Source organism: Dendropsophus ebraccatus, chromosome 15, assembly GCF_027789765.1.
Source record: "Dendropsophus ebraccatus isolate aDenEbr1 chromosome 15, aDenEbr1.pat, whole genome shotgun sequence".
Classification (NCBI taxonomy): Eukaryota; Metazoa; Chordata; class Amphibia; order Anura; family Hylidae; genus Dendropsophus; species Dendropsophus ebraccatus.
The window spans coordinates 26,750,309-26,774,504 of NC_091468.1; the positions used below are offsets into that span (position 1 = coordinate 26,750,309).

General features: G+C 43.1%; 1 protein-coding gene across 1 annotated transcript in view; it reads right to left on the minus strand.

Annotated features, from left to right (window-relative positions):
* Nucleotides 1-24,196, minus strand: part of PLB1 (phospholipase B1) — a 79,252-nt gene that overhangs the window by 52,497 nt on the left and 2,559 nt on the right. Inside the window, exons 2-15 of the mRNA XM_069955085.1 lie at nucleotides 16,212-16,258; nucleotides 12,630-12,690; nucleotides 12,371-12,429; nucleotides 11,184-11,224; nucleotides 10,954-10,997; nucleotides 9,204-9,258; nucleotides 9,057-9,108; nucleotides 8,399-8,476; nucleotides 6,105-6,167; nucleotides 3,961-4,043; nucleotides 3,083-3,149; nucleotides 1,280-1,363; nucleotides 826-891; nucleotides 207-290 (exon numbers count right to left, since the gene is read on the minus strand). Of these exons, the coding sequence (XP_069811186.1) occupies nucleotides 207-290; nucleotides 826-891; nucleotides 1,280-1,363; nucleotides 3,083-3,149; nucleotides 3,961-4,043; nucleotides 6,105-6,167; nucleotides 8,399-8,476; nucleotides 9,057-9,108; nucleotides 9,204-9,258; nucleotides 10,954-10,997; nucleotides 11,184-11,224; nucleotides 12,371-12,429; nucleotides 12,630-12,690; nucleotides 16,212-16,258 (884 nt within the window). The remainder of the gene's footprint in view (nucleotides 1-206; nucleotides 291-825; nucleotides 892-1,279; nucleotides 1,364-3,082; nucleotides 3,150-3,960; nucleotides 4,044-6,104; nucleotides 6,168-8,398; nucleotides 8,477-9,056; nucleotides 9,109-9,203; nucleotides 9,259-10,953; nucleotides 10,998-11,183; nucleotides 11,225-12,370; nucleotides 12,430-12,629; nucleotides 12,691-16,211; nucleotides 16,259-24,196) is intronic.

Genomic DNA, 24,196 nt, shown 5'->3' on the forward strand with positions numbered 1-24,196 from the left:
AGTATAACAATTCCTACCATGTTATACATGGATTAGAGACCTATAGGAATAATGCCCATTATTAGGTAGGTCACATGCCCATAGGTGTCTCTGGAGGCTGGTTACAGGTTATATTGTACAGCAGACAGTATATGAAATGATGTGTAAATAAGCTGTTGCTTTCCCTAGAGCAGTTCAATATTAGTCCATATCCAGTCCATACTTACCTGCGCCTTACTCTCTTCAACCTGCATCATGTCCTCCAGCCACAGGTACGGACTGTTCTTATGTGTGTTCAGGAAGAGGGAATCCTGTATACAGAACGTTACATGAGACGTTACACTATCGCCTTGACCGTCTTAGGCCGCATTCACACTGGCATAATAATACAGATAGAGGTATTTTGCAGTTTTAAGTCATCAAATATGTGGTCAGTCCGCAACTTGTGGCCACAATAAGGACACACAAGGGGTACGTTATTTATCTTAGACTACATATAGTAGGGGCCTGCTCTGTGTTTGACACGAGATGTGGTGCATTACTGATGACTTCTCGCACAGCTTTCATAGTGGTGTTTTTTGCAAAACATATGTAAAACAGCTGCATTAGGCCCAGTATACTGTATGTACAGCAGTTCTTTATGGCCATAAATAGCATATGAAGTGTGTGGTGTTTTTCCATTTAATTAATTGTGTATTCTGAGGACTGATATGAATTTACACTACAAAATAAATCTCAAAACACTATGTGTGACCATAGCCTTAAAAGTGGGTGACAAAACCCAGCAAAAAACTCTATAGTGGCAGTCCACTGTACGCCAACACCCCTCCTTATGTCAGAGCTTACCTGCTGGGAGCACTGGACTTCATAAACATCCCCATAGTTTTGAATGTTCTTCTTCTCAGAATCAACCTGTAATATTCATATTAAATACATTCAGATTCTCACCTCTTCATGCTAAATTGCAGTAATAATTCTGTATAATTTATATGTGGACATTGTAAATGCACCTTCAGTTCTCTAATATTACATTGCAAGGGTAAACATTGCAAGGCTAGTTCGTCATAGGAGTACTGTGTAGGCCTAAATCACCATCTACATTGAAGGCCACATCTATATACAAGTCTACAGAATGATGATTTTCTGATCCCTAATGACAAAGTATGACAGGAAGTGTTGCCATAGGGAACAGGAGCAGAAAAGCAGCTGGAGCCAACTATCACAGTTCTGGACACTAGCTGGACACCAATGTACTCCGTTAGTCTAGATCTGTATGGCAATCTTAATATGCAGTACTTACCATGCGGAGCACAGGGTGTAAGGCCACAGTGAAGTCCTCCCTTGTGTCGTATCTCTCTGAGCTTATTAGTTTCTCAAGGGCAGACTGTAAAAGAAGGACCATAAATTAGTGACCCCCATATGTCCCCAACAATCTCTAATGCTGGGACCACTACCGATCACTAGAATTGTTCCTGATTAATCCTTTCCTCTTCACTGTATGACCATGGTGTATGAATGGAAAGGTGGTCGAGCATGTGCACTTCATCTCCATGCAATGTCTATAGGGCTGAGGGAAACAGCTCTACTGGCAGGGGTGTAGCTGAGGCGTCTACCCTGGCACCGTCATCAACTTAACAACCCACAACCATTTATGCTACTGGGGTGATGCCCATCTACTAACCAGAGTAAAAGGCTGCTGGAGATAGCACAACTTCTTGATATGGTAGTACCTACTGTATGGGCACTATAGCTGAGAATGATGATGTTGTTTGATGATGTTATTTGATGATGATGATGATGATGATGATGATGATGATGTTATTTAATCACTTTTATGGCTGGGACTAGTGTATGAGCACTATTATGCTGTTGGTGCAATTGTGTGAGCATTACAAGAACTGGTGCCCACTATTTGGGCACTTCAAAGTTTAAAACTTTCTATGGAAATTGCACAGGCAAGAAGAGTTATGAGCATGTCTATGTGATTGGTACTGTTATATTGGCACCACTATTATTGGTCAATTCCATACGGCTCTTGTACAGAAAAAAGTCTGGTAATATTAGGGTCAGGTTTTTGGTGGTGGGCACAAAACAGAATCTTTGGCCCCTGGTAAGTGGAAGCCTAAATTCGCCCTGTACATGGGACATGAGATGGGATCAACCTGGGCTGGATGTTCCCAGTAGTTCCGATGTGATTGGAGATGACCCCTATAGTAAGTGCATCATACCTCAACATAAAAGCTGCCTATGTCGTGCCATACTGACATAATGTACAATATTTACTGGTTACTAAGATCTAGACTAGAAGGACACCGGACTTTGTCTTAAGATGTTCAGATAAAAGTCATTAATATTATCTCGGCCTCGGGTGACTCATATCATTCCTGATTCTGGCGATAATGGCGGATGAGTCTTTATCTCCCCGAGCGGCCCCGTGCTGAGATGGAATTCTAGATAGATGGATATTATGTAATGTGTTTATGTGATAATCCTACATTTATCAGATGGGGCCAGAGAGCAGGATAGCGAGGGCAGTGCGGGGTACGGTCACAGGATCAGGCATGGAGGATATGTATCATAGCTTTAGCGTTAGGCACAGGGCTGTATTAACAGCTGCTGCTGCCCTAGGCACTAAACCTGAAGACGCCCCATCTTCACGCACCTATTGGCGATACCAGACCTGACCAATACCACCATACCTCCCACCCCCCTGGAAAAGAAACCAGATTTAATGGCAAGTCTGAACAGGAGGTGGGAAACTAAAAAAATAAAACAAAAAAAATAGTTTTTTCTGTCCCCCTGCTCCCTGGTGCTGCCCCCCTGCAAGGTGCTGCCCTAGGCACCGGACCACGGGTGCCTAATGGTAAATACGGCCCTGGTTAGGCATGATGGGAATTGTACAGGCTACAAGTGATGACCATTACTCTAAGTTACAGGAGTCAAACTTTTGGCCCTCCAGCTGTTGCACAATTTGTGACAATATGTAATATGTGAACATGGCCTTGGTGTTCTTGGTATATTTAACTTAAGACACCCCCCCCCCATTCCCTTCCAAAATAATATGACCTGTTCTGATGGGTCACTGATAGTCAATTCTTCTCACCTGCAAGGTGAAGCGGAACATGGCTTTCTGGAAGTCTGAGGGTTTACTGAAACACTCACAGGATTTCCTAAAGATAAATGTAAAAACCATGGGGTATAGAAGAGAAGTTTGCACTTTAGAGCACACCAATGATCCAATATTAGGCTATGTTCATACAATGTATATTTTCTATTGCAAATTGCAACACCAGCCGTGATTAATAGAAAATGTACAGTGTATTGAAGTTAATGGAATCACGGCCGGAGTTTATACACATAGGGGGACATGTATCAAGCGGCAACAGCGTATTTTGGGCGGAAAGTGCCCATTTGCAAAAATTTTATTCACAAAATGTCCATTTGCGAATAAAATATTCGCAAATCGGCACTTTCCGCCGGTACGCCAGGGGGGCGGGGTGGGGGTGTGGAGGGGGCGAGGTGGGGGTGCGGAGGGGGCGGGTAGAGGGGCGCGGACTAAGAGTACGCGCTATTCAGCATTTTTTAGCGGAAATATAATCAGGAAACCTACTCCAGCTTTTCGCTGGCGTAGGTTTCCTGCCGTGCGCACCGGCGCAAGACACCGGCCGTTCCGTGGCCCTGCCGGGTCATGGAGCGACCGGTCTCTGAAAAGATGATCTTTATGGCCGTAGAGTTCTGATGCGGGTGCATCAGCGTGCGTCCGCATCAGAACTTGCTAGTTAGAAATAAATAACAAATTTACGTAACTTTCTGAAACCAGTTGATTTGGAAGAAAAAAGATTTCCGCTGGACAACCCCTTTAAGCAGCTGCTTTACATTGTCAGCGAATGTTTTCAGAATCTACCAGACAATTGTCAATGTTTTATGTTTGATTATAATACCCAGATGATCTATTATAGACAATTATAGACTATAACCCACCTGATTTCATCATTATCCGGATACGACAGGTAGAGGCCATTCAGTAGTGTCAAATCCACCAAACTAATAAAGGTTTTTGGCAGCTTTAAAATGAGAGAAAAGGTAAGAAATTAACACGGATGAAATGTAAATGTAGAATCCAGAAGAAATAATGTCGACCTGAAAACCATCAGCAAGCAGACTGATGACTATTGAAGGATCGTATTATGGCTCAGCTACATAACAGACAAATATTTGACGCTCCTTGGAACAACATATAAAGAATAACAGAACCATCAGCAGCAGCTTCTTGATGGTTTCCACATATCAGCTGGAGAAATCAAGTGCGACCTCAGTGGTAATATGCTGTATGGGCAGAAGCAGCGAGTTCTGGACACCATCACCATCAATACTTCCAGCAGGAGACACTGGAAAGATGGAATTTAAACAGATCCATCAACAGCAGCTTGTTGATGGTTTTCACAGAGCCTAAAAAAAACATGTTTATCATGGCCCTTTTACCAAACACAATTTTAAAAATCTACACTGAAAAAAAAATAAAGTGACAGATCCATTAACACCAGCATGTCGACGGTTTCCTCATAACAATTGAAGAAATCAACTGTTAACTTAGTAACATGTTGATAATTTCCTCATAGAAAATGGAAAAATTAACTGTTTAGTTTTGCTCCTTCCCCAACATGCATTAACACAGTCTTATTAAAGGGGTATTCCAATCAAACATAACTTTTAATGTTGCTGCCCATGGTGCGACTAACAATTCTTTCCATATTCGTTATTATCTATTCAGTCTTCTTCCCCCAGTTCTCAGCTGCTGCTTACTGCTGAAAACATCTGAAAAAAATCTGTGTTTAAGCCTTTCTCTCTGTCTCCCCCTCCTCTCCCCTTCCTTCTGAGACAGCTGATGTAAACAAGTCCCTGGCAGGCTGTATCTGCAACACTGTAGCTTCTTTGTAATGATGGGAGGGTTATTCTGAGGTCAAATTGCTGATGAACTAACTGTGATTAAACCTCCCAGCATTACAAAGAAGCAACAATGTTGCAGATAAAGCCGGTCAGGGACTTGTTTACATCAGCTGTCTCAGAAGGGAGGGGGGGGGGGAGACAGAGAGAAAAGCACACAAACAGATTTTGGTGTTTTTAGCAGAAAGCAGCAGTTCAGAAATGGGGGAAGGAGATTGACTAGATAATAAGTATAGAAGGAATTGTTAGTCTTAACATGAGCAGCAACATATGAAAAGTTATGTTTGAGTGGAATACCCCTTTAACCCCTTAGCGACCCATGACGTATCTGATAAGTCATGGTGCCTCCGGGACCCCGTTCTGAACGGCACCGCTCCCGGCTGCAATCTGCAGCCAGGCAGTGCCTCTATTAGCCGGCGCGGGTCCCGTTGCCGCGCCGGCTAATTAAGCCTCTAAATGCAGCTGTCAAACCTGACAGCTGTATTTAGAGGCTTCGCTTTCCCTGTCCCTGGTGTCTAGTGGGACAGATCTCCCCCCCGCGATGCGATCGCGGGGGGGAGATCCGTTCTTCTGCCCGTGCAAGGCCTCAGTGTCGCAATGACGCAGATCCTGGCACGGCAATACATTGCTATGGCCTGCAGCAGGCCATAGCAATGGATCACCGATCTGATGGATCATTGCTGTGTATATACACAGTATTGATCTCTATGAGAGATCAGTGCTGTGTATAAACAAGTCCCCCAGGGGGACTTCTAGTTCATGTAAAAATAAAAGTAAAAATGTTTTTTTATTAATAAAAAATCCCCTCCCCTAATAAAAGTCAGTTTTACCATAGGGCGAATGGCGTAAATGCAAAAATCCCCGAACACAAAACAAATTCATTTTTTATTTCAATTTAACAGCGCACATGATTTTTTTCCGGTTTCGCGGCATATTTTATGGAAAAATAATGCCTGTCATTGCAAAGTACAATTGGTTTCGCAAAAAATAAGGGCTCATATGGGTGTCTAGGTGAAAAAAATGCAAGCGCTATTCACTATTAAACATAAAGTGGAAAAAGCAAAAGTGCAAAAATGAAAATTGGCTTTGACCTTAAGGGGTTAATCTACACTAAGTAAATAGAGTAACAGATCCATTAACAGCAAATTGATGATGGTTTCAGCTACAGGAGAGGTTATTACCTGTTGATGTAAATAGTCCAGAGCCGCCGTCAGTTCTTGTATTGTGTTTTCTGTGTGGTCTTCCTGCATGAAATGAAATTAAAAAAAAAAAAAAAAAAAAAGTTGCATCATTCCTAAGTTGATCTTAGATTTTTACATTTAATAAATCCAACATTGTTTTGCTGATTGCGTATCTGACTTCTATTCTGCCATATTTCTTTATCTCCGCTCACCTTCCTGTCCTGTGAATTCAATGTCAGAGCTGCAGTATAGACTGACACATATACCAATACTGGTTTGTGGAAAGCTGTGTGGTGCCCCCTCAAATATGCCGTAATGGTGGCCACTAGTTGTTGTCATCCAACATGTATGACCTGCAGTTAGAGGCCGAGAATCCTCAGACCCTCAGAATGATGACACTTTCTACTAATAGTCCTGTTTCCTTGTCATTTGTCACACAAATAGTCCCTGTCGGCTTTGTTATTACATTCTGATGCTATCTGCCAGTTCCGTGGATGAGGTAAAATGATCAGATCCATCATGGTCTGAATTATCTCCTGGCAAGCCTTGAGGTTTTCTTAGATCTTAATAGTAATACAAGATAAAAACTCAGCCACAATTTAGAAATTTCTCTTTTCCTCTCGCAGGATTTACTGACGGCAGAGAGAGAAGTTTCCTCCCGGGTTTTGTTTGTTATTCTGTTTAATCCTTGGTTGAGAAATTTGGCTATGACCGAGAAAGTGACCTGTTCAGGGGTGTAGTTAGGATGCATGGGGCTCCATAGCAAAAAACTGTAAGGGCCCCCCTCCCCTACGCACAACACAAAGCACTGCATATATATAGGCTTGGTAATGTGTTCAAAAAATTAAATCTCTTGTGACCAGAGGCCTGCAGCTACAAAAGTTACTAGCAGAGCAGAGAGCCAATGGCTGCTTGTTCTGTCAGTCCACTGTATTTAAACTATAAAGGGCCAAGTAGGAGCCCTTATGCTTAAATACATACTGTAGGTGCAGGAGCAGAATACCTTCTGCTTAACCCTTTAACCCCTTATGTACTGCAGTATGTGAGTGACCCAATGTTCTCTTACATGTTGCAACACAAAAAAAGAGTTTAAAAGGAAGACAAGGAGATCTCTGTTTCACTGCTCCTGCACTGATAACCCATGACCTCTGGATGGAGCTCGCACATTTTTCCTACTTGATTGCAGCAGCCAGAGAACAGAGGTCAGGGGTTATCAGAGCAGTGAAGCAGACATCTTCATGTCCTCTACTTATTAACCCTTTTTTTGTGTTGCAGCATGTAAGTAAACACTGGGTCACCTATACACTGCAGTACATAAGGGGTTAAGCAGAAAGACCCAGGACAGCTCTTATTTTCCCTGTGCATCCCTGGGCCCCCCTCCCCCACGGGCCCCATAGCAGCTGCCTACCCTGCCTCTATGGTAGCTACGCCACTGGACCTGTTGGGATACCTGCAGGGCCGTATTTACCACTAGGCACCCGTGGTCCGGTGCCTAGGGCAGCACCTTGCAGGGGGGCAGCACAAGGGAGCAGGGGGACAGAAAAAACTAATATTTTTGTTTATATTTTTTTTAGTTTCCCTCCTCCCGTTCAGACTTGACAGTAAATCTGGTGTCTTTTCCAGGGGGGTGGGGGGTATGGTGGTATTGGTCAGGTCTGGTATCGCCAATAGGTGCGTGAAGATGGGGTGTCTTCAGGTTTAGTGCCTAGGGCAGCAGCAGCTGTTAATACAGCCCTGGATACCTGGTGGTGTTTAATGTGCCTGCAGCACCACCACTGGAGAAATGTAGCATTACAAAGTGCCCATTCACATCAGAGGGTTTTCTGTGTAATTCAGGACAAGACGGGTCCTCTAGACTCTAGAGTCTAAAGAGAGGTGCTCTTTGTTACTGCTCTCCACTGTATTCCAGAGAAGATGACCTTAAATAGAGGACCCTGCTCTGTTAACACAGAAGTACCTAATAAGGTGTATCACCAAGAACATATCTACATTACATGGGCAGAATATTGATTTTATTAATAACTGTGTAATGCCTCATTCCTCCTAGGGAAGGTGAATACTTTCTGCTGGATTCCTTCACAGGAGGTCCAAGCTATAATGTCAAAAAAGCATCATCCAACATGGAAAGACATTTGGGGTTGGATATTTTACACATACCGTATGTTCCATTCTTTCTGTGGCCCCTGTTAGTGTTCAGGGCCCTCAACTGCTTCTAATGAAGTCCTGGTGATATTGACTACTGTGTGTTGAGTCCATAGATACAAGTTGTGATTTTTGGAACAAACTTTTTGTACCTGAATACAGAAGCCACAAGGATCTTCAGCCGTCACAAATAGTAAGATCATCTTCCAGTCATTGGCGAAGGAGATGGTCTAAGAGGGAGAAAAAGTGTATTTTATCATAGTAGAGATTTTAGAGGTCGGTACGTCTCTTAATGATCCAAAAAAGATCACAATTCATTCAGTGGAAAATGGCCTGTGGACAGGGACAATCTATTCTCACACAACCCCTGTATAGTAGGTGCAAATACAACTTACTTGGATTGATAAAGAGCCCTCCTGGTCTGCCCCCGGCTGATTCGCGGCTGCCGGGGTTGTCCTGTCCTATCCCCGGCAGTGCGCGCATCAGAGAGCTCCCTGTGCACCGGAAGTCACAGCCACAGGCGCACAGTGAGCTCTCTGATGCGCGCGCTGCCATGGATAGGACGGGACAACCCCGGCAGCCGCGTATCAGCCGTGGCAGTGCAGTGGTGGATTATAATGTGGGCTGCGTGGCATGGGCCCCCCCGAAGCCGCCCAAACCGCCCATATTATAATCCGTCACTGATAAGAGTGGAAAGAAGATGAAGGAGAATAAGAAAGAAAAGGAGAGCAGTAAGAACAAGGCAAAATTAAAGAAGGGGGGAAAACAAGTCAAATGAAAATCCAGTGTAGTGAAATCTCATGGACTTACTGCACTTTGCTTCAGGCTTTCCACTAGACTCTTGGCTCCATCCAGCAGGTTCCTACAACACAAACACCAATAGAATGAATCCCATAGTCCCATAATATCTAACCCCAATAATAGAAATAGCATTAATAATGTGTGCTTATTACTTACCCCTCAGGGGTTGGGGACATACTAGATATGGAGTGATGCAGTTTTTGTCCAACATCTATAAAAGATGATAAAAAGAAAAAAGTATATATACACTCCTTCATTTCCCCTGTTGTGGTACTGCACAGAATAATAACAGTCTCTACCAGGTCTACCTTCAGATGAGTGCTGATTGCTGGGGGTTCCAGCATTGTGACACCTTATATATTTGTGGAAACACAGCAGGGGGAGCTGAGCAGATTGATATATAATTCCAGGGCAACTTGTCATTTACTTTACTCATTCTGGGCTTAGTAGTCAAACAGGCAGGCCTATTCAGTGATTGACAGCTCTCTACATGCACATCCATTGTGGTCAGTCTCTGAGCAGGACCGCCCACATGACCCAGAATGAGCTGAGATTTTCATCAATAAATGACAAGTTGTCCTGGAAATTTTTCCACAAAAATATATAACAATCTGCCCAACTCCTTCTAATGGTGGCAGATGAAAATTTCCCCCAAAGGGTTTATATAGTTGACCGTATGGTAATCTCTAAAAATGTAACCCAAAAACAATAGTAAAACCGTGTGTTCTTTCCATTCCACCCCACAAATGACATTTCTTTATACATTATATTTGTATGTAGAAATATAATGCAGCACAAAGGAGTTAATGGCTATCTTGAGGGTGACACATGATGTCTTAGTTTAATATAATCTGTAGATGAGAAACATCAATCTGATAACTAATATCACTGTATAAAGTCCCCATATTATCATCCTGTTATTGTGTAATACAACAGATAAAACAAGATAAGATATAGAGATGAATAGATACAATATACTTTACTGCCTATTGCTGGCTATATACAGAAGGATGCTTCGCCAACATGGAAGTACATGTTTAGCTGGCACAACACTTTTGCCTTGACGCAGCATCTTGGGGCCACAGTGCACCAGTACAGACCCTCACACTGGTCTCCGTACTTTGTGTACAGGTGCAGAGCGGAGCTTCAAGGAAACTTGTAAATGGAGCAGGGACTCTTGTCGATATCTGACTCGACTCCCATCCTCCAATTGATTAACAGTAAGCCAGTGCTGCTTTATGCGTTGTCTGCTTACAGTTAGTAGATTCACTGGGCCAGGTGCTCTGCACCAAAACTGGGGAATCTGTGCCACCTCTCATAAGCAAGCTTTGTACCACTTTGCTTACTCCTAAAAACTGAATGCTGTACCAGGTGAGGCACATGGAGCAGAAGGTGGCCAAGAAACCCTGTGTTGGGCCCAGTCTGTCTAAGCTAAATATGCATAAAGCCGCGTTCCCATCCCAACAAAGATAGCTGTAATTGAGGGATTGGCTAAGTGAGCACTTCCAGCCATTTCCACTATGTCACGATGGCACCAGGGAGTGGAGACCATTGGGACCCATACAGAAGGCAGGTCGCTGCTGCAACCAGGGATTGACTAAGGGTATTTCCTTGTGTCAATAGTAAGACTGGGAAATGCTGAGTAGTGGGACTGGGCACCACCAGAATGGTATCATCTGAGAGATGAATGTAAATTGACAGTAATGCTTCAGTTCAGTGACAGTAAGCACAGTAAGATACACAAGAATATTAAAAAGGTTTCAGAAATGTTCAGTATACAGTGAATATTGGACATCTTCTCAGTCTTCCCCCACATGTCATGATTTGCAATATCAGCGGCACAAAAGTTGACATCTGTGTAGTCATGTAATATGCTCATATATAAAGGCACAGGGACAGAACTTACATAGTTCGGTGATCTGGCTGGCTTTCTGCAGAGTATCTTCCAAGCTGCTCATAAACACAATAGTAATAAGGAAAGAGATCAGTTGGCTGTGTGCCCGTCAGTCATTATAACTAATGTTCTGATGACATCATCACATCATGGTTATAATTCGGCTATTTCTGTATTATGATTATCAATTATAAGACAATTGTGATGCAAAGCCAAGACTTTAGCCGAGTTCATGAACTCACCTTGAGACAAGATCTGCACTGTGATCGCCCGTATCTGATCTCTATGGAGTACAGAGGACACTATTATTATTATTGTCACGGAAACACATTAAACTATAAAGATAATAGTAGTGTTGATATCAAAGACTTAGAAGAAATAGAAGCTCCATCTGACTCAAATTATTACAATGAAAGGATGAACCATCTAGAACGATCCATAAATCTACTGATGTGTTTATAAAAAGGATCACAATAGTATAAGCCATTGACCCCTTTTAGGATCCTTAAATGGTTTCTCACCAAGACATTTGTGGCATAAACATGGGATTACATTGAGCCCATTGACTGAATTACGCATGAGACAATATAAGGTCAAAGTCTGTAGAGACATGGGAAGGCCCAGGTTGCGTTGTAAATTGGGAAATCTCCACAACAAGATGGACGGTGACAAGAATTCCAAAGTTGTCATTGAAAATTTTGAAGAGTAAAGGTGGCCATTCACTACCAGTCTCCCGTCCTCCCCACACACATAAACTTTGGGCAAAGCCAATGTTTCTGTGTTATCTATGGGAAAGGTTGAGAACAAAAGGATAAGAACAAAATGCATTATGCCGAATCCTTCTCTTCCCCAACATCATATGGAGAATTTTTAGGCCGCCAGACTGTGAGCTTAAGCTGCCAGCGGTGTTGCGTTATGGACATCTTTACAGAAGAGAAGAGCTTCTCAAGAAACACTGCTTGGTCACACGTATTGGTCTAAAGTCTTCTCCAAGTCTAAGGACATCCAAACCATCATTGGGCTACGTCTATTATTGCAGCTTGGCTTTACTGCTGTGATGGGACAGAGCTACAGTACTACTCACAACCAGTCGGTAAGTAGGAGACTTTTTTGAAAGAATGCAGTTATGTTTTTCTAACTCCTTAAACTCTTTCCAGATGCTCTCTTTCCTCTTTCCATCAATCCACATTTCGCCAAAGAAATTGATCTTCTGGATTCATCTTTCAGAAAAATCTTAACTCCCTTGTGAGAGTTATGGGATTCTCTAAACAATGCGGCTCAGCCTAGAATGCATCAAATGGACCAGGACTTCAAGGGTCCATGTTTAGGTATGTGAATTTAATAGTCTTGTTCTGATCATTCTACCATGTAATTCATGCCACTTTTTAAAAAAAATATATTTTCCTTGCTCAGTGTACTTGTTACTCACAATTTTCAATCTTCGAAGTGAGAAAATCTCTTTGATGTCTGAAGGCTTCAATGAATGAGCTGCAATAGGCAAGGAAACATTAGATGTCCTGGCAAGAATCTGAGTTTCCTAAAGGCTATGGACACCTGTGCACTAACTTTTTTATTGTTTGTTTCTTAAAAAAAGTTTTTTTACAGGTGTCTATAGCTTTTAGTGTTCTTGGTATCTGACACGTCCCCTATTGATAATCTAAGACCAGAGAGATCCGAGCAGCACTCACCTGACGTGGGATCCATGGCCAGTTTCCTGTCTGTAATAATATTACACGGTAACAGATATCTCTATGGAAAATAACAAGTGTTTAATGATGCTGCAGTAATATCAGATATATCAGCCGCAGCCTTTGTACAATGACCCTCACCACCCAACACCGGTGCAAATCAGTATCTATGTTAACGGCGCACTGACAGAGACAGAGCACATTACTTCAGTTATCTTAAAGATTACTTTATTAGTTACCTCAGGCCATGGGTCTCTAAGACTGTACCACACATAAGAGGCTTAGATACATGGGATCAACAGACAATATTATGCATTAGAGGCTTAGATACACTGCATAGTTGCCAACAGTCCGGTTTGGCCGGAACTGTCCCGATTCTGAGGAGACAGCCCTGGCAAAACCATGTCCCAGGAAGCTCCGCCCCATGAGAAGCCCCGCCCCTTCCAGCGCGAGTGATCTCACTCATTTAGAGCAGGGAAAGGAGTTCCTGGGGGACTAAGGGAACCATACTGGTGAGGTAAGTAGAGCTTTTTTTTGTTTTAAATACAGATAAGGGACAAGAAGATGCTGAAGGGGGTACTGGTATGATGATGAAGGGACAGAAGGAGGATGAAGGGGGAAGTAGTATGATGATAGAGGGCCAGGAGGATGAGAGGGGTACTACTATGATGATGGAATGGCAGGAGGATGAAGGGGGTAGTAGTATGATGGAGGATCAATAGGATAAAGGGGTAGTAGTATGATGATGGAGGGGCAGTAAGATGAAGGGGGTAGTAGTATGATGATGGAGGGGCAGGAGGATGATAAAGGGGTAGTACTATGATGATGGAGGGGCAGTAAGATGAAGGGGGTAGTAGTATGATTATGGAGGGGCAGGAGGATGATAAAGGGGTAGTAATATGATGATGGAGGGGAAGGAGGATAAAGGGGGTAGTAGTATGATGATATGTGGTGCAGCTGTATCACATGGGTACAAACTACCAGTATGTACAGTCAGTCAGTAGAATGCTATCTCTGAGTCTCAGCCTGCTCTGAGTGGGGTGTGTAATATACTGGGGACCTAAAACTGGGGTGTATAATATACTGGGGACATGAAACTGGGGTGTGTAATATACTGGGGACCTAATGGTGGGGTGTGTTATATACTGGGGACCTAATACTGGGGTGAGTTATATACTGGGGACCTAATACTAGGGTGTGTAATGCTCCTTCTGTGTGTTTCTAACCTGAAAATTTTGAACCCACACCCATGATAGGCCACACCCCCACCAAGACCACACCCACAATAAGCCACACCCCTTTTAACACTAAAGTGTCTTTGGAGAAATTTTTCAAATGTTGGCAACTATGTACACTGCCTAACCAACAGTATCATATATGAGAGACTTGAATATGCTGCTCAGCAGAGTGTGGCATGAGATTCTTGGATACACTGCTTAGTCATGTAAGACTAAGGACCATATTACACTGTAAACAAGCCCCCATCTTGTAGATACGCGGCTCGGCAATCACACAGAGAAAGCTGCAAGTACAATTACTAAATCATCAGTTATCAGCCGCATATCCCTTATTACTCGGGGAGAAGTGCACCCACCGGCTGATGATTTTTCAGCATGTCAGCATTAGATAGTTATACACATTAACCATAGATACAGTTGCCCATTAACTAGTATCATACATGATAGGCTTAGATACAGCAGCTCAGTCAACACTGACTCATTGTAGGATTGGATATCTTGGTATGATACATAGGAGGCTAAGATGCACTAGCTCACCAGATAGTAACATATGGTAGGCTTAGTTGCCTTAGCTCATCAGACAGTATCATATATGATGGGATTAGATACACTGGCTCATTAGACTGTATCACACATGATAAGATTAGACAGTTTTAAAGGTGATGGGATTACATATACTACCTCAGTAGACAGTATGACGAATGATAGTGTTAGATACACCAGCTCACCAGACAGAATCACACATGATAGACTTAGGGCCCTATTAGACCACTCAGGCCACCTGTTTGCTAGCTGATCACTAGTCCTATTAGACAGGTAGATATTACACGCGGCGGCAGCGAGCAGGTGAGAGCGGGGGGGGGGGGGTAATCGCTGATCATCTGGGCAGTCCATAGGGGATAGCAGCGGTCTACTGCCGACGCTCCTATTCCACGCAGATCGCTGCTATCACAGTCGTTTGTCTTTCAACTTGTTAAAAGACAAACGACAGCAACAATCAGCTGACATGAATGATGTCGGCTGATCGTTGTCTTCTATTCCACGGGACGATTATCGGCCGAATTTCAAAGCTATAATATTCACTTTTGAATCAAGATGCCACCATTGAGTTCTCACTGTATTTATGCCAGCATATTCAAGCATATAGCGGTTTATACATTTGTCTGTCTTTCATTATATTTTGAGCACAAGAGTATGATTGCCATGTCCCATTCTCCTGGCATCAGGGGCCTTTTCTAGAAAGTTTCCACCATTGGGATGTTGTAGTACCTCATGTATTCCTCTGCCAATGGAACATGAGCCCAGCATTAGCCCTTGTAAAGAGGAGAGTGCTTAGTTCTGGGTATTGGTGGTTAGTCTTAGAAAGAGTTCCTGAGAAGTTTACCTCAGGGCCCAGCCCTTGTGATCAGGTGCTTGCTCCTGCAAAAGGCTCTATTTTTTTCACAAGAGTCTCCAACAGAGAATGTCCTGCTAAAACCCTGAGATGGGCAACTACCATTAAGGTGATCAGAGCCTGTCTACGTCTGGAGTGACCTCAAAGTATTCTTGGGAAGTCCTACCGCTGTCCAGGTCTTTCACCAGTGGTTGGCAAAGAGCAAGTAAAGCCAAAGTACTCCACCGAACCTTGCTCAATCTCCTCAAGTAATCTTGAGGGATTTTCTACACCCGGATCTCCATGATCTGGGCCCATGTTCCTGAATCTGGCACTCTGTGATCTCTTCCGGCAAGAGGCGATATTCTCTAAACCATAGCCATAGCCCCCTGATAGCCCCCTATCTTCTGTAAAAGTAGCAAGTCTGAAACTGCTAAAGAGACTTTTCCTATTCAAGTAACCTTAACCAAAACCATCACAAGTATTAAAGTATCACTGGCAATCATACTCAAGTGCAAACCGCTTACTCTGAACTTGTGTGAAAGTATTGAACTGTACTGTCACCTTAAGAACTATTCCATTAAAGTTTTTAAATGGTTAAGTTATCCTGGACTCTGTGGTTCATCTCCACTGCATCACCACCACACTACAGGAAACACCAGTGACCATACCTATAACTTTAACGGGTGTGTGTTTGGGACCCAGGGAGGGCATAGACCACTCTGGCCCATTGACAAGTGCCGAAGCAGTACCGCAACCAGCTCTAGCTAACACCACCTGGCTGCCATGGGTTACCGCACACAGAAGTTCTAGATACACTGACACACTAGACAGTACCACACATCATAGGCTTAAATACATTGGCTCATTAGGCAGTAACACACATCGTAGGCTTAGATACACTAGCTCAGCAGCATAATATTCTATTTACAAATCACACAGTTACTGACAATTAGCCTTCATTGTTCTTACCGGAGTTCTCGTTGCCTTTACATTCAGTGTGTTCCCTGTTGGGACTCCTAAAAAAAAGGAAAAGTACAAGAAATAGTTCAGTAAATCAGAATCCCTCCACGTATATCTTGTGCTAAGTGTATATACACTCTACCTTTTTTCTAGGTAGTTAAGATATATTTGTTACGGACATCTCCTGCTTTTAGTTTCTGGAACAGGAAGTAGCTATCTGTACCCTTGTCAGCCATGTCAGCCCTCATGCAGCTGCTTTATCTGTCACCTAGACCTCTGGAGTATAGTGACATACTTAGAAAGGTTGAAAAGAAGACAAAAGTCGATCAAGTTCAACCTACAGAATAGGCCTACTGTGTTGATCCAGAAGAAAGCAAAAACCCCTTATGAGGCAGGTGTCAATTGCCTGCTGCCTGACTGTGCCGGAAGTAATTCATGACAGAGGATACAGGTCACTTCCGGCACAGTCAGTGTCTGTATACCACGCTGCCCGCCCCGGAGGATGACAGGAGCGCGCGCTCTGCCGGGAGAGGAGCTGCTGGGACCGGCGGACAGGTGAGTTACTGGTTTATTGTTTTTTTCGGTGGGGCCACGTATAATGCCGGACACTGGGTGCCGTTCCGGGACCGCGGGACAGCACCCCGAAAACGGGACTGTCCCGCGGAATCCGGGACAGTTGGGAGGTATGATAGTCCCAATGCTCTTATAGTAAAAAATCTGCTGCTCTGCTGATGGTGAAACCTTCTTTCCTCTAGATGCAGAGGATGCCCCCTTGTCATGGTTACAGGCCTAGGTGTAAAAAGATCACCAGAAAGATCTCTGTACTGTCAATTCATATACTTGTAGATTGTGATCAGATCGCCCTCCTCTGCACCCACTCCAGTTCAGCTCTGTCCTTCTTATATACCGGTGCCCAAAACTGTACACAGTATTCCATGTGTGGTCTGACCAGTGATTTATAAAGAGGCAAAACTATGTTCTCATCTTTAGCATCTCGGCCTCTTTTGATGCATCTCATGATTTTACAAATTGTGGCAGCCGCTGCCTGGCACTTATCACTAAAGTTGAGTTTACTGTCCACCAATACCCCCAGGTCCTCTTTGGAAGCAGTTTTATTATTTAGCACATGACTGTACTTATTATTTCTATGGCAAGTGCATAACCTTACATTTATCCACATTCAGTTTAATTTGCCATTTCTCTGCCCAAACCTCCAGCTTCTCCAAATCCCTCTGTAATATTTTGTTATCCCACTCTGTGGTGATTTATTTACCCCGCTTAGTATCATCTGCAAAAATGGAGTAGCCCCTCTACAAGGTCATTAATAAACATTTTAAAAAGTGGACCCAATACTGACCCCTGTGGTACCCCACTAGTAACTGTGAGCCAATGTAAGTATGTTCCATCAATGACCACCCTCTGTTTCCTATCACTCTTTTTTCCCCTAGTCCTAGTATCCTCATTTTATAGACCAACCTTTCATGCGGCACAGTAACAAATACCTTTGAAAAGTCCAGATACACAATGCTCACAGCCTCCCCCAGGACCAGTCTATAACTCACCTATAACTGACCTTTTCATAGAAGCTGATTAGATTAGTCTGACAGGACCGATCCCTCATAAACACCATGCTGGTGCTATGTGATAAGATTATTTTCATTGAGATACTCCAGTATAGGATCTCTTACAAAACCCTCAAATACTTTACCCATGACTTACAGGCCTGTAGTTTCCAGGATCACTCTTTGACCCCTTCTTGAATATTGGTATTACATTAGCTATGCGCCAGTCCTGTGGAACAATCCCTGTCGTTATAGAACCTTCACTAGGAATAAGGGTCTTTCTAGCACAGTACTTAATTCCTGCTAAACTCTGGGATGGATGTTTTCTGGGCCCAGTGATTGATAGATTCTGATGTTTCAAGCCATTGCTGCACTTCTTGTTGTGGCAGGTGAGAGGATTTACATCATCCCTACTCATGTTATCTGTTACAGTTTTTTTCTTTGTGAATACAACTGAGAAGAATGTTTTTAGTAGATTGGCCTTTTCCTAGGCTTCCACCTTTTTTACACCCAGATTATTTTTGAGGGGACCAACATTTTCAGTTTTAAGTCTCTTATTATTTATATAGGTGAAGAACATTTTGGGATTAATTTTACCTTATGTGGCAATCATTCTTTCTGTTGCAATTTTTGCTTCTTTTATTTGTTTTACACACTTCATTCTTCTGCCTATAAATGTTTCCCCACTATCTTCTTATTTTAGTGGACCTATTGCTTGGGTTTTTTTTTTTATAGTTTATTGCATCCATAACAACTGTAGTTAACCACGTTGGTTTTCTCCTGTTTCTACTATGTTTATTCCCATAGTGCATCTACTTAGGATGCACTTAAACATGTCCCATTTCTCTTGTGTACTTTAACTTCTCAGGGCACTGTCCCAGTCTATCACCAAGGTCCTCTCTTACTTCTCAGGGCTATGTCCCAGTCTATCACCAAGGTCCTCTCTTACTTCTCAGGGCTATGTCCCAATCTATATCAGTAAGGTCCTCTCTTAAAGGAGAATAATTTTTTTATATGTTATTACTGATGGAAAGTTATACAATTTTCTAATGTACATTAATTATGGGAAATGCTCCTATACTGCTATTTCCCTTAATTTAGTGTATCAGGAAGTGTTAGAATTCTCTCAGAAGCAGTGACGTCACGACGAATGGTGAAATTCCTATGGAGTGTCCAGCAGGGGGCGCACTATATATAGAAGTCAATGAGTACCATTGACTTCTATATATAGTGCGCCCCTGATGGACACTCCATTGGAATTAACAATGGATGTGTATGTAAATGTAATATACAGTGTTTTTGATTGAATACATTTATGGAATACTTTGGGGAGCAAGTGTCCTTGTTCCCCAAATATTCCATAAATGTAATCAATCAGTACATCACAGTTAGCCTGGCGAACCGATGCCGCCCGCCGCTGCGGGGCGGGGAGTCAGCCATCAGATAGTGTAAAGTTTGCCCGAATCCCGAAAGAAGCAGGAGGGGGGAGCGGAGGGGGATGATAGCTGCACAGTGATGAGCCGCTCCCCCTGCGCAGCATCAGCGGCGGCGGCGATCTCAGCCATATAACCCAGCTACTACACCTCCCATCAGGTGATGAGCAGGTGATGAGAGTAGTAGTTGAGTGTTGTCCAGAGCGGCGGGCGTTCGGTAGAGGCGGCGGTTCGGCGGGCTTACTGTGATGTACTGATTGATTACATTTATGGAATACTTTGGGGAGCAAGGACACTTGCTCCCCAAAGTATTCAATAAATGTATTCAATCAAAAACTATATTACATTTACATACACATCCATTGTAATTCCAATGGAGTGTCCATCAGGGTCGTACTATATATAGAAGTCAATGGTACTCATTGACTTCTATATATAGTGCGCCCCCTGCTGGACACTCCGTAGGAATTACACCATTCGTCGTGACGTCACTGCTTCTGAGAGAATTCTAACACTTCCTGATACACTAAATTAAGGGAAATAGCAGTATATGAGCCTTTCCCATAATTAATGTACATTTAAAAAAATTGTACAACTTTCCATCATTAATAACATATAAAAAAAAAAATTTTGGCCGGATTTCTCCTTTAAGGCCCTATTACATGGAGCAATGCTGAGAAGCAAGCTTGCTTCTCATTCTCCGCTTGCTGTCAGTGCTATTACACCTGCTGACAGCGAGTGGGTAAGAGTGGGGGGTGGGGGGGCCGTGGGAAGCTGCAGGAGGGGCTGTCTGCGTAATTCATAGGAGATGGTGGTGGTCTGCTGCTGCTATTACATCGAGCGACGGCCAGCAGACCGCTGCTAGTGGCATTGTTGTCTTTCAACATGTTGAAAGACAACGATCAGCTGACATTGTGCATGTTGGCTGATAATTGCCTTTTAACATTACCTATTACACCAATAATCGGCCAAATTCAGCTGATAATAGATTGGTGTAATAGGGCCTTTAGTTTTTAGAAATTAATCTTCCTGTAGTTTAACGTTTAGTTGCCCCCCCTGCTAAGCATTTTATTAAAGGATAAATAAACACTTATTATGTTGTGGTCACTATTACCTATCTGTGCTTCTCCAGTTGTAGAACTATAATACCCATCATGCCCTGATAGCCAAAGCCTAGGGAGCTATACTGCAGCGAGTCATTTGCCTCCAGATACTTCTACATGTTACAGATATTATACTTCCATGTTATATATTATTTATTTAGGTTATAATTTATGTTATATTTTCTCCATATTTGATACTATACTAATATTAAAAATAGAGCCAAAGTTTGTTACTTGAATACTTGTATATCTATATTCCTCATCTTTTACATGCATAGCCCCTATTGCAACACCACTCATTGGCTAAGACTAGGAGATGACCATGTGATCTGAATATATCTTATATTTATAAGATCAGCTATGCCAAATGGAGGCTGTGTATTTTGTCTGTTGTCCAGCTAGAAATGACTTTGCATAGAGACTTGTGAGGGAAGCTCTATGAATAAATGATGTAGTAGCTACTACCATTCAAGAGCTTCCTATACACAGGTCCCCAACTTGGAGGGCTGTATAAAGTGCCCGGTGTCTATTGGAAAGGGCTCTGGGTGGAGCATTTTAAGAGACTCTCTAGCTACCAATAGGTTTAAACAATATTGAGTTCTGTTAAAGGGGAACTATCAGCAGGTTAGACGAAGCCCCCTGTAACGTTGGGGACGATGAGGAGAAAGGTTTGTGTCTTATCTTCCTCCTCAATGCCAGTCCCATGCTGTTAGGCATGTTAAACCCCGCTCCAGAGTACCCTTAGGAGCACTACCGCTTCATTCGGACCGCCTCCTCCATAGATTTTCATTAGAAGGGGCAGGCTGGATGACGCAGCAGTGCTCCTAAGGGGGCTCCGGAGCGGAGACAAATACGTTCCTTTCTCAGTGTCCCTGGTGCTATAGGGGCATTCGTCTAACTTGCTGATAGTTCTCCTTTAAAGTATTCATTTCTACCTTGAGGCCCTATTACACAAAATGATTATCGGTCTTGGCCAATTACCGACCGTTCAGGCCAATAATCGTTTCACGTAATCGTTTCGTGTAATAGCACATGTCAGCTTCTCGTCGCTGGAGCAGCAATAGCAGCAACAGACCACTGCTGACTTCAATGGGCAGTCCAGATGATCTAAGGATTGTTCGGGGCAGCCCCTTACACTGCCCCCCATGGCCCCCCACGCTGCTCCCCGCTAGCTGTCTGTGCGTGTAATAACACAGGCTGTGAGCATGAAACGAGGGGAAAGCGAGTGCTGACCTGACAGGGTGCTTGCTCCCCCAAGAAAATTGTGCTGTTTAATACAACTTTAAGAGCTTACATTATATAGACCTTAACTTAAAGGGCTGTATACTGCACCTTGGATCCAGCTGGAAAGGACTTTTAATGTACCGGGAGGGAAGCGCTAGCTGTTAATAAAGGGTTAAACTGTTGGCTACTTCTACTTAAATGGGCTATCCAAGAGATCCAAGAGAGAAAAACATGGCTGGTTTCTCCCAGAAACAGCACTTCTCCCCCACCCCCACCCCAGTTTGGGTGTAGTTTTACAGCTCAGTCATAAACATAAATGGAACTAAAGTGCAATACCACACACAATCTGAGGACAGGGGTGGTGCTGTTTTTCCAAGTAAGTAGCTGTGCTTTTTCTAATTCCTGATAACCCCTTTAATAGCTTCAAGAAGAGCATGGGTCTCCAAACTGTGGTCCTCCAGCTGTTGCAAAACTACATTTCCCATCATGCCTGGACAGCCAAAACCAAAGCTTTAGCTATCCAGGCATGATGGAAGTTGTAGTTTCACAACAGCTGGAGGGCCGCAGTTTGGAGACCCATGCAGTAGAGAGCCTCCAACAGGTAGGGCTGTATGAGGTATCTGGTGTCCAGCTGGAAAGGACTTTGGGTGAAGCATCAGGAGAGAAGCTCTATTTATAAAGGGTTAAACTATTAGCTACTACGACTTAAAAGATACCAATACAGGGCCCCCAAGGCTTGAGTGCTGTATACTGCGCCTATTGCCATACTCGAAAGAACTTTGGGTGGAGCATTGTCAAAGAAGCTCTAAAGCCTGGTGAATGGTTTAATGGTAAGTTACTACTACCTAAGAGCTACAGCGCCCCCGAGTTGGAGGACTTTATACTGCGGCTGGTGTCCAACTATTAACAACTAGCTAAGAGCCTCCATTAAAGAGCCCCATCTGGGGCAGTGTACTGTGCCTGGCGTCCTACTGGTTAATCATTGTAATGTATGAACTGTATGTTACTGGCTCCTGGTTGGGGGGTCCTCTCTTTAAAGTCTGTGTTTTTAGAGCCCACAATTATTAATTCTTTAGAGGCAGCTACACTGTTTACCTCTCAATAAAGTTTCTGTCCAGGCTGCAATCTGATTGGCGAGTCTTTTGGTTACTTAGGGTGAGCTCCGTCATGTTCTCATTTATCTCCCCCTTTTCCACACTTTTCTTGCAGCTCAGTGAAGCAGTCTATAGCATTGATGGCGTGATGTTTGTGGTTAGTGATGGCGGAGATGAGACACGGCCGGTGAGATCAGTGAATACCATGTAAGAGTTAATCAGTTTACACACTGCTTCCATTTCCTGGTCACTTTTCAGAACTGCTGGAAGGAGCCCAGGTTTTATAAATGGTTTCTATATCGGGAGATGCACCGTGTGATACAATTTCCTGAGAAGTGATTAAGGGGCAATAAAGAGTCTCAGAGATGAAGCTTGGATACGTTTGGGTGCATTCAACCCTCTGTTCGCCTGTGCCTTCTTGGTACCTATAGTGGTTGTGAAGGTAGCCGTCACTTAGGTTCCATAATCCACCTCATTATGCAATAATTTCTATATCACACAGATTGCTTGCTGCACAGACCCTGTGTGACACCGTACAGCAATACCATAAGGTGGACACTAAAGGCCCTTTTACATGGGCTGATTATCGGTAACTTGCGTTCCTAGGAACACTTATTTAGGCGGTAATTGTCCCATAAAAAAAAAAAGACAGCCAAAAATCTGTATAAACAAGCAATGTATTTAAAGGGGTAGTTAACAAAAAAAATCTTTTAAATCAACTGATGCCAGAAATTTGTAATTTACTTCTATTAAAATATCTCAAGTCTTCCAGTACTTATCAGCTGCTGAATTTTCTGCTGGAAGTGGTGTATTCTTTACACGCTTACACAGTGCTCTCTGCTGCCACCTCTGCCCAGGACAGGAACTGCAAAGAGCAGTAGCAAATAGAAAACCTCTCCTGCTCCCCAGACTTGAAAGAATACATCACTTCCTGTAGGACATACAGCAGCTGATAAGTACTGGAAGACAAGATTTTTTTTAAGAGAAGTAAATTAGAAATCTCTGGCACTTTCTGACACCCCTTTAAATGGCTGACTGATTGATGCACCAGTGATTCGTGCGGCCTGGCTGCGTGATTCATCGTGCTTTGTTAAGGCACCACAATCGAGTGCCAATCTTACTATCATGCTGTGTAAAAGGATCTTTATACACAACAGAGATTAGTATAAAGTGAAGTTGTAAAGAATTAAAAAACAGCTCCACCTGTGTCTGCAAGTTCTATGTAGTATGGCAGCTCAGCCCTATTCCTTTTAGTGAAGCTATGAGACACAGCCCACGGACAGGTCAGGGGCTGTTTGTGGAATCATGCGTTTTTAAACCTAGGCTCCTGGGATTCTTTGAAACTAAATGGTTTTATGGTCCAAATAAACCTATATACAAAATGGAACATCATTGCCATTAGATATGGCCAAGATTTAGGAGTCTCCATGGTGACAGACTACAAACAAATCCTGTGTAGTCTGATCATCCAGCCATAATCCCCTTGCTATACATTGGTAGATTAGCAAGAAGAAAAGGCCACATAGCTCTTTATAGAAACTATGGAAAGTACTGTAAATTATCACAATCTTTAGCTGT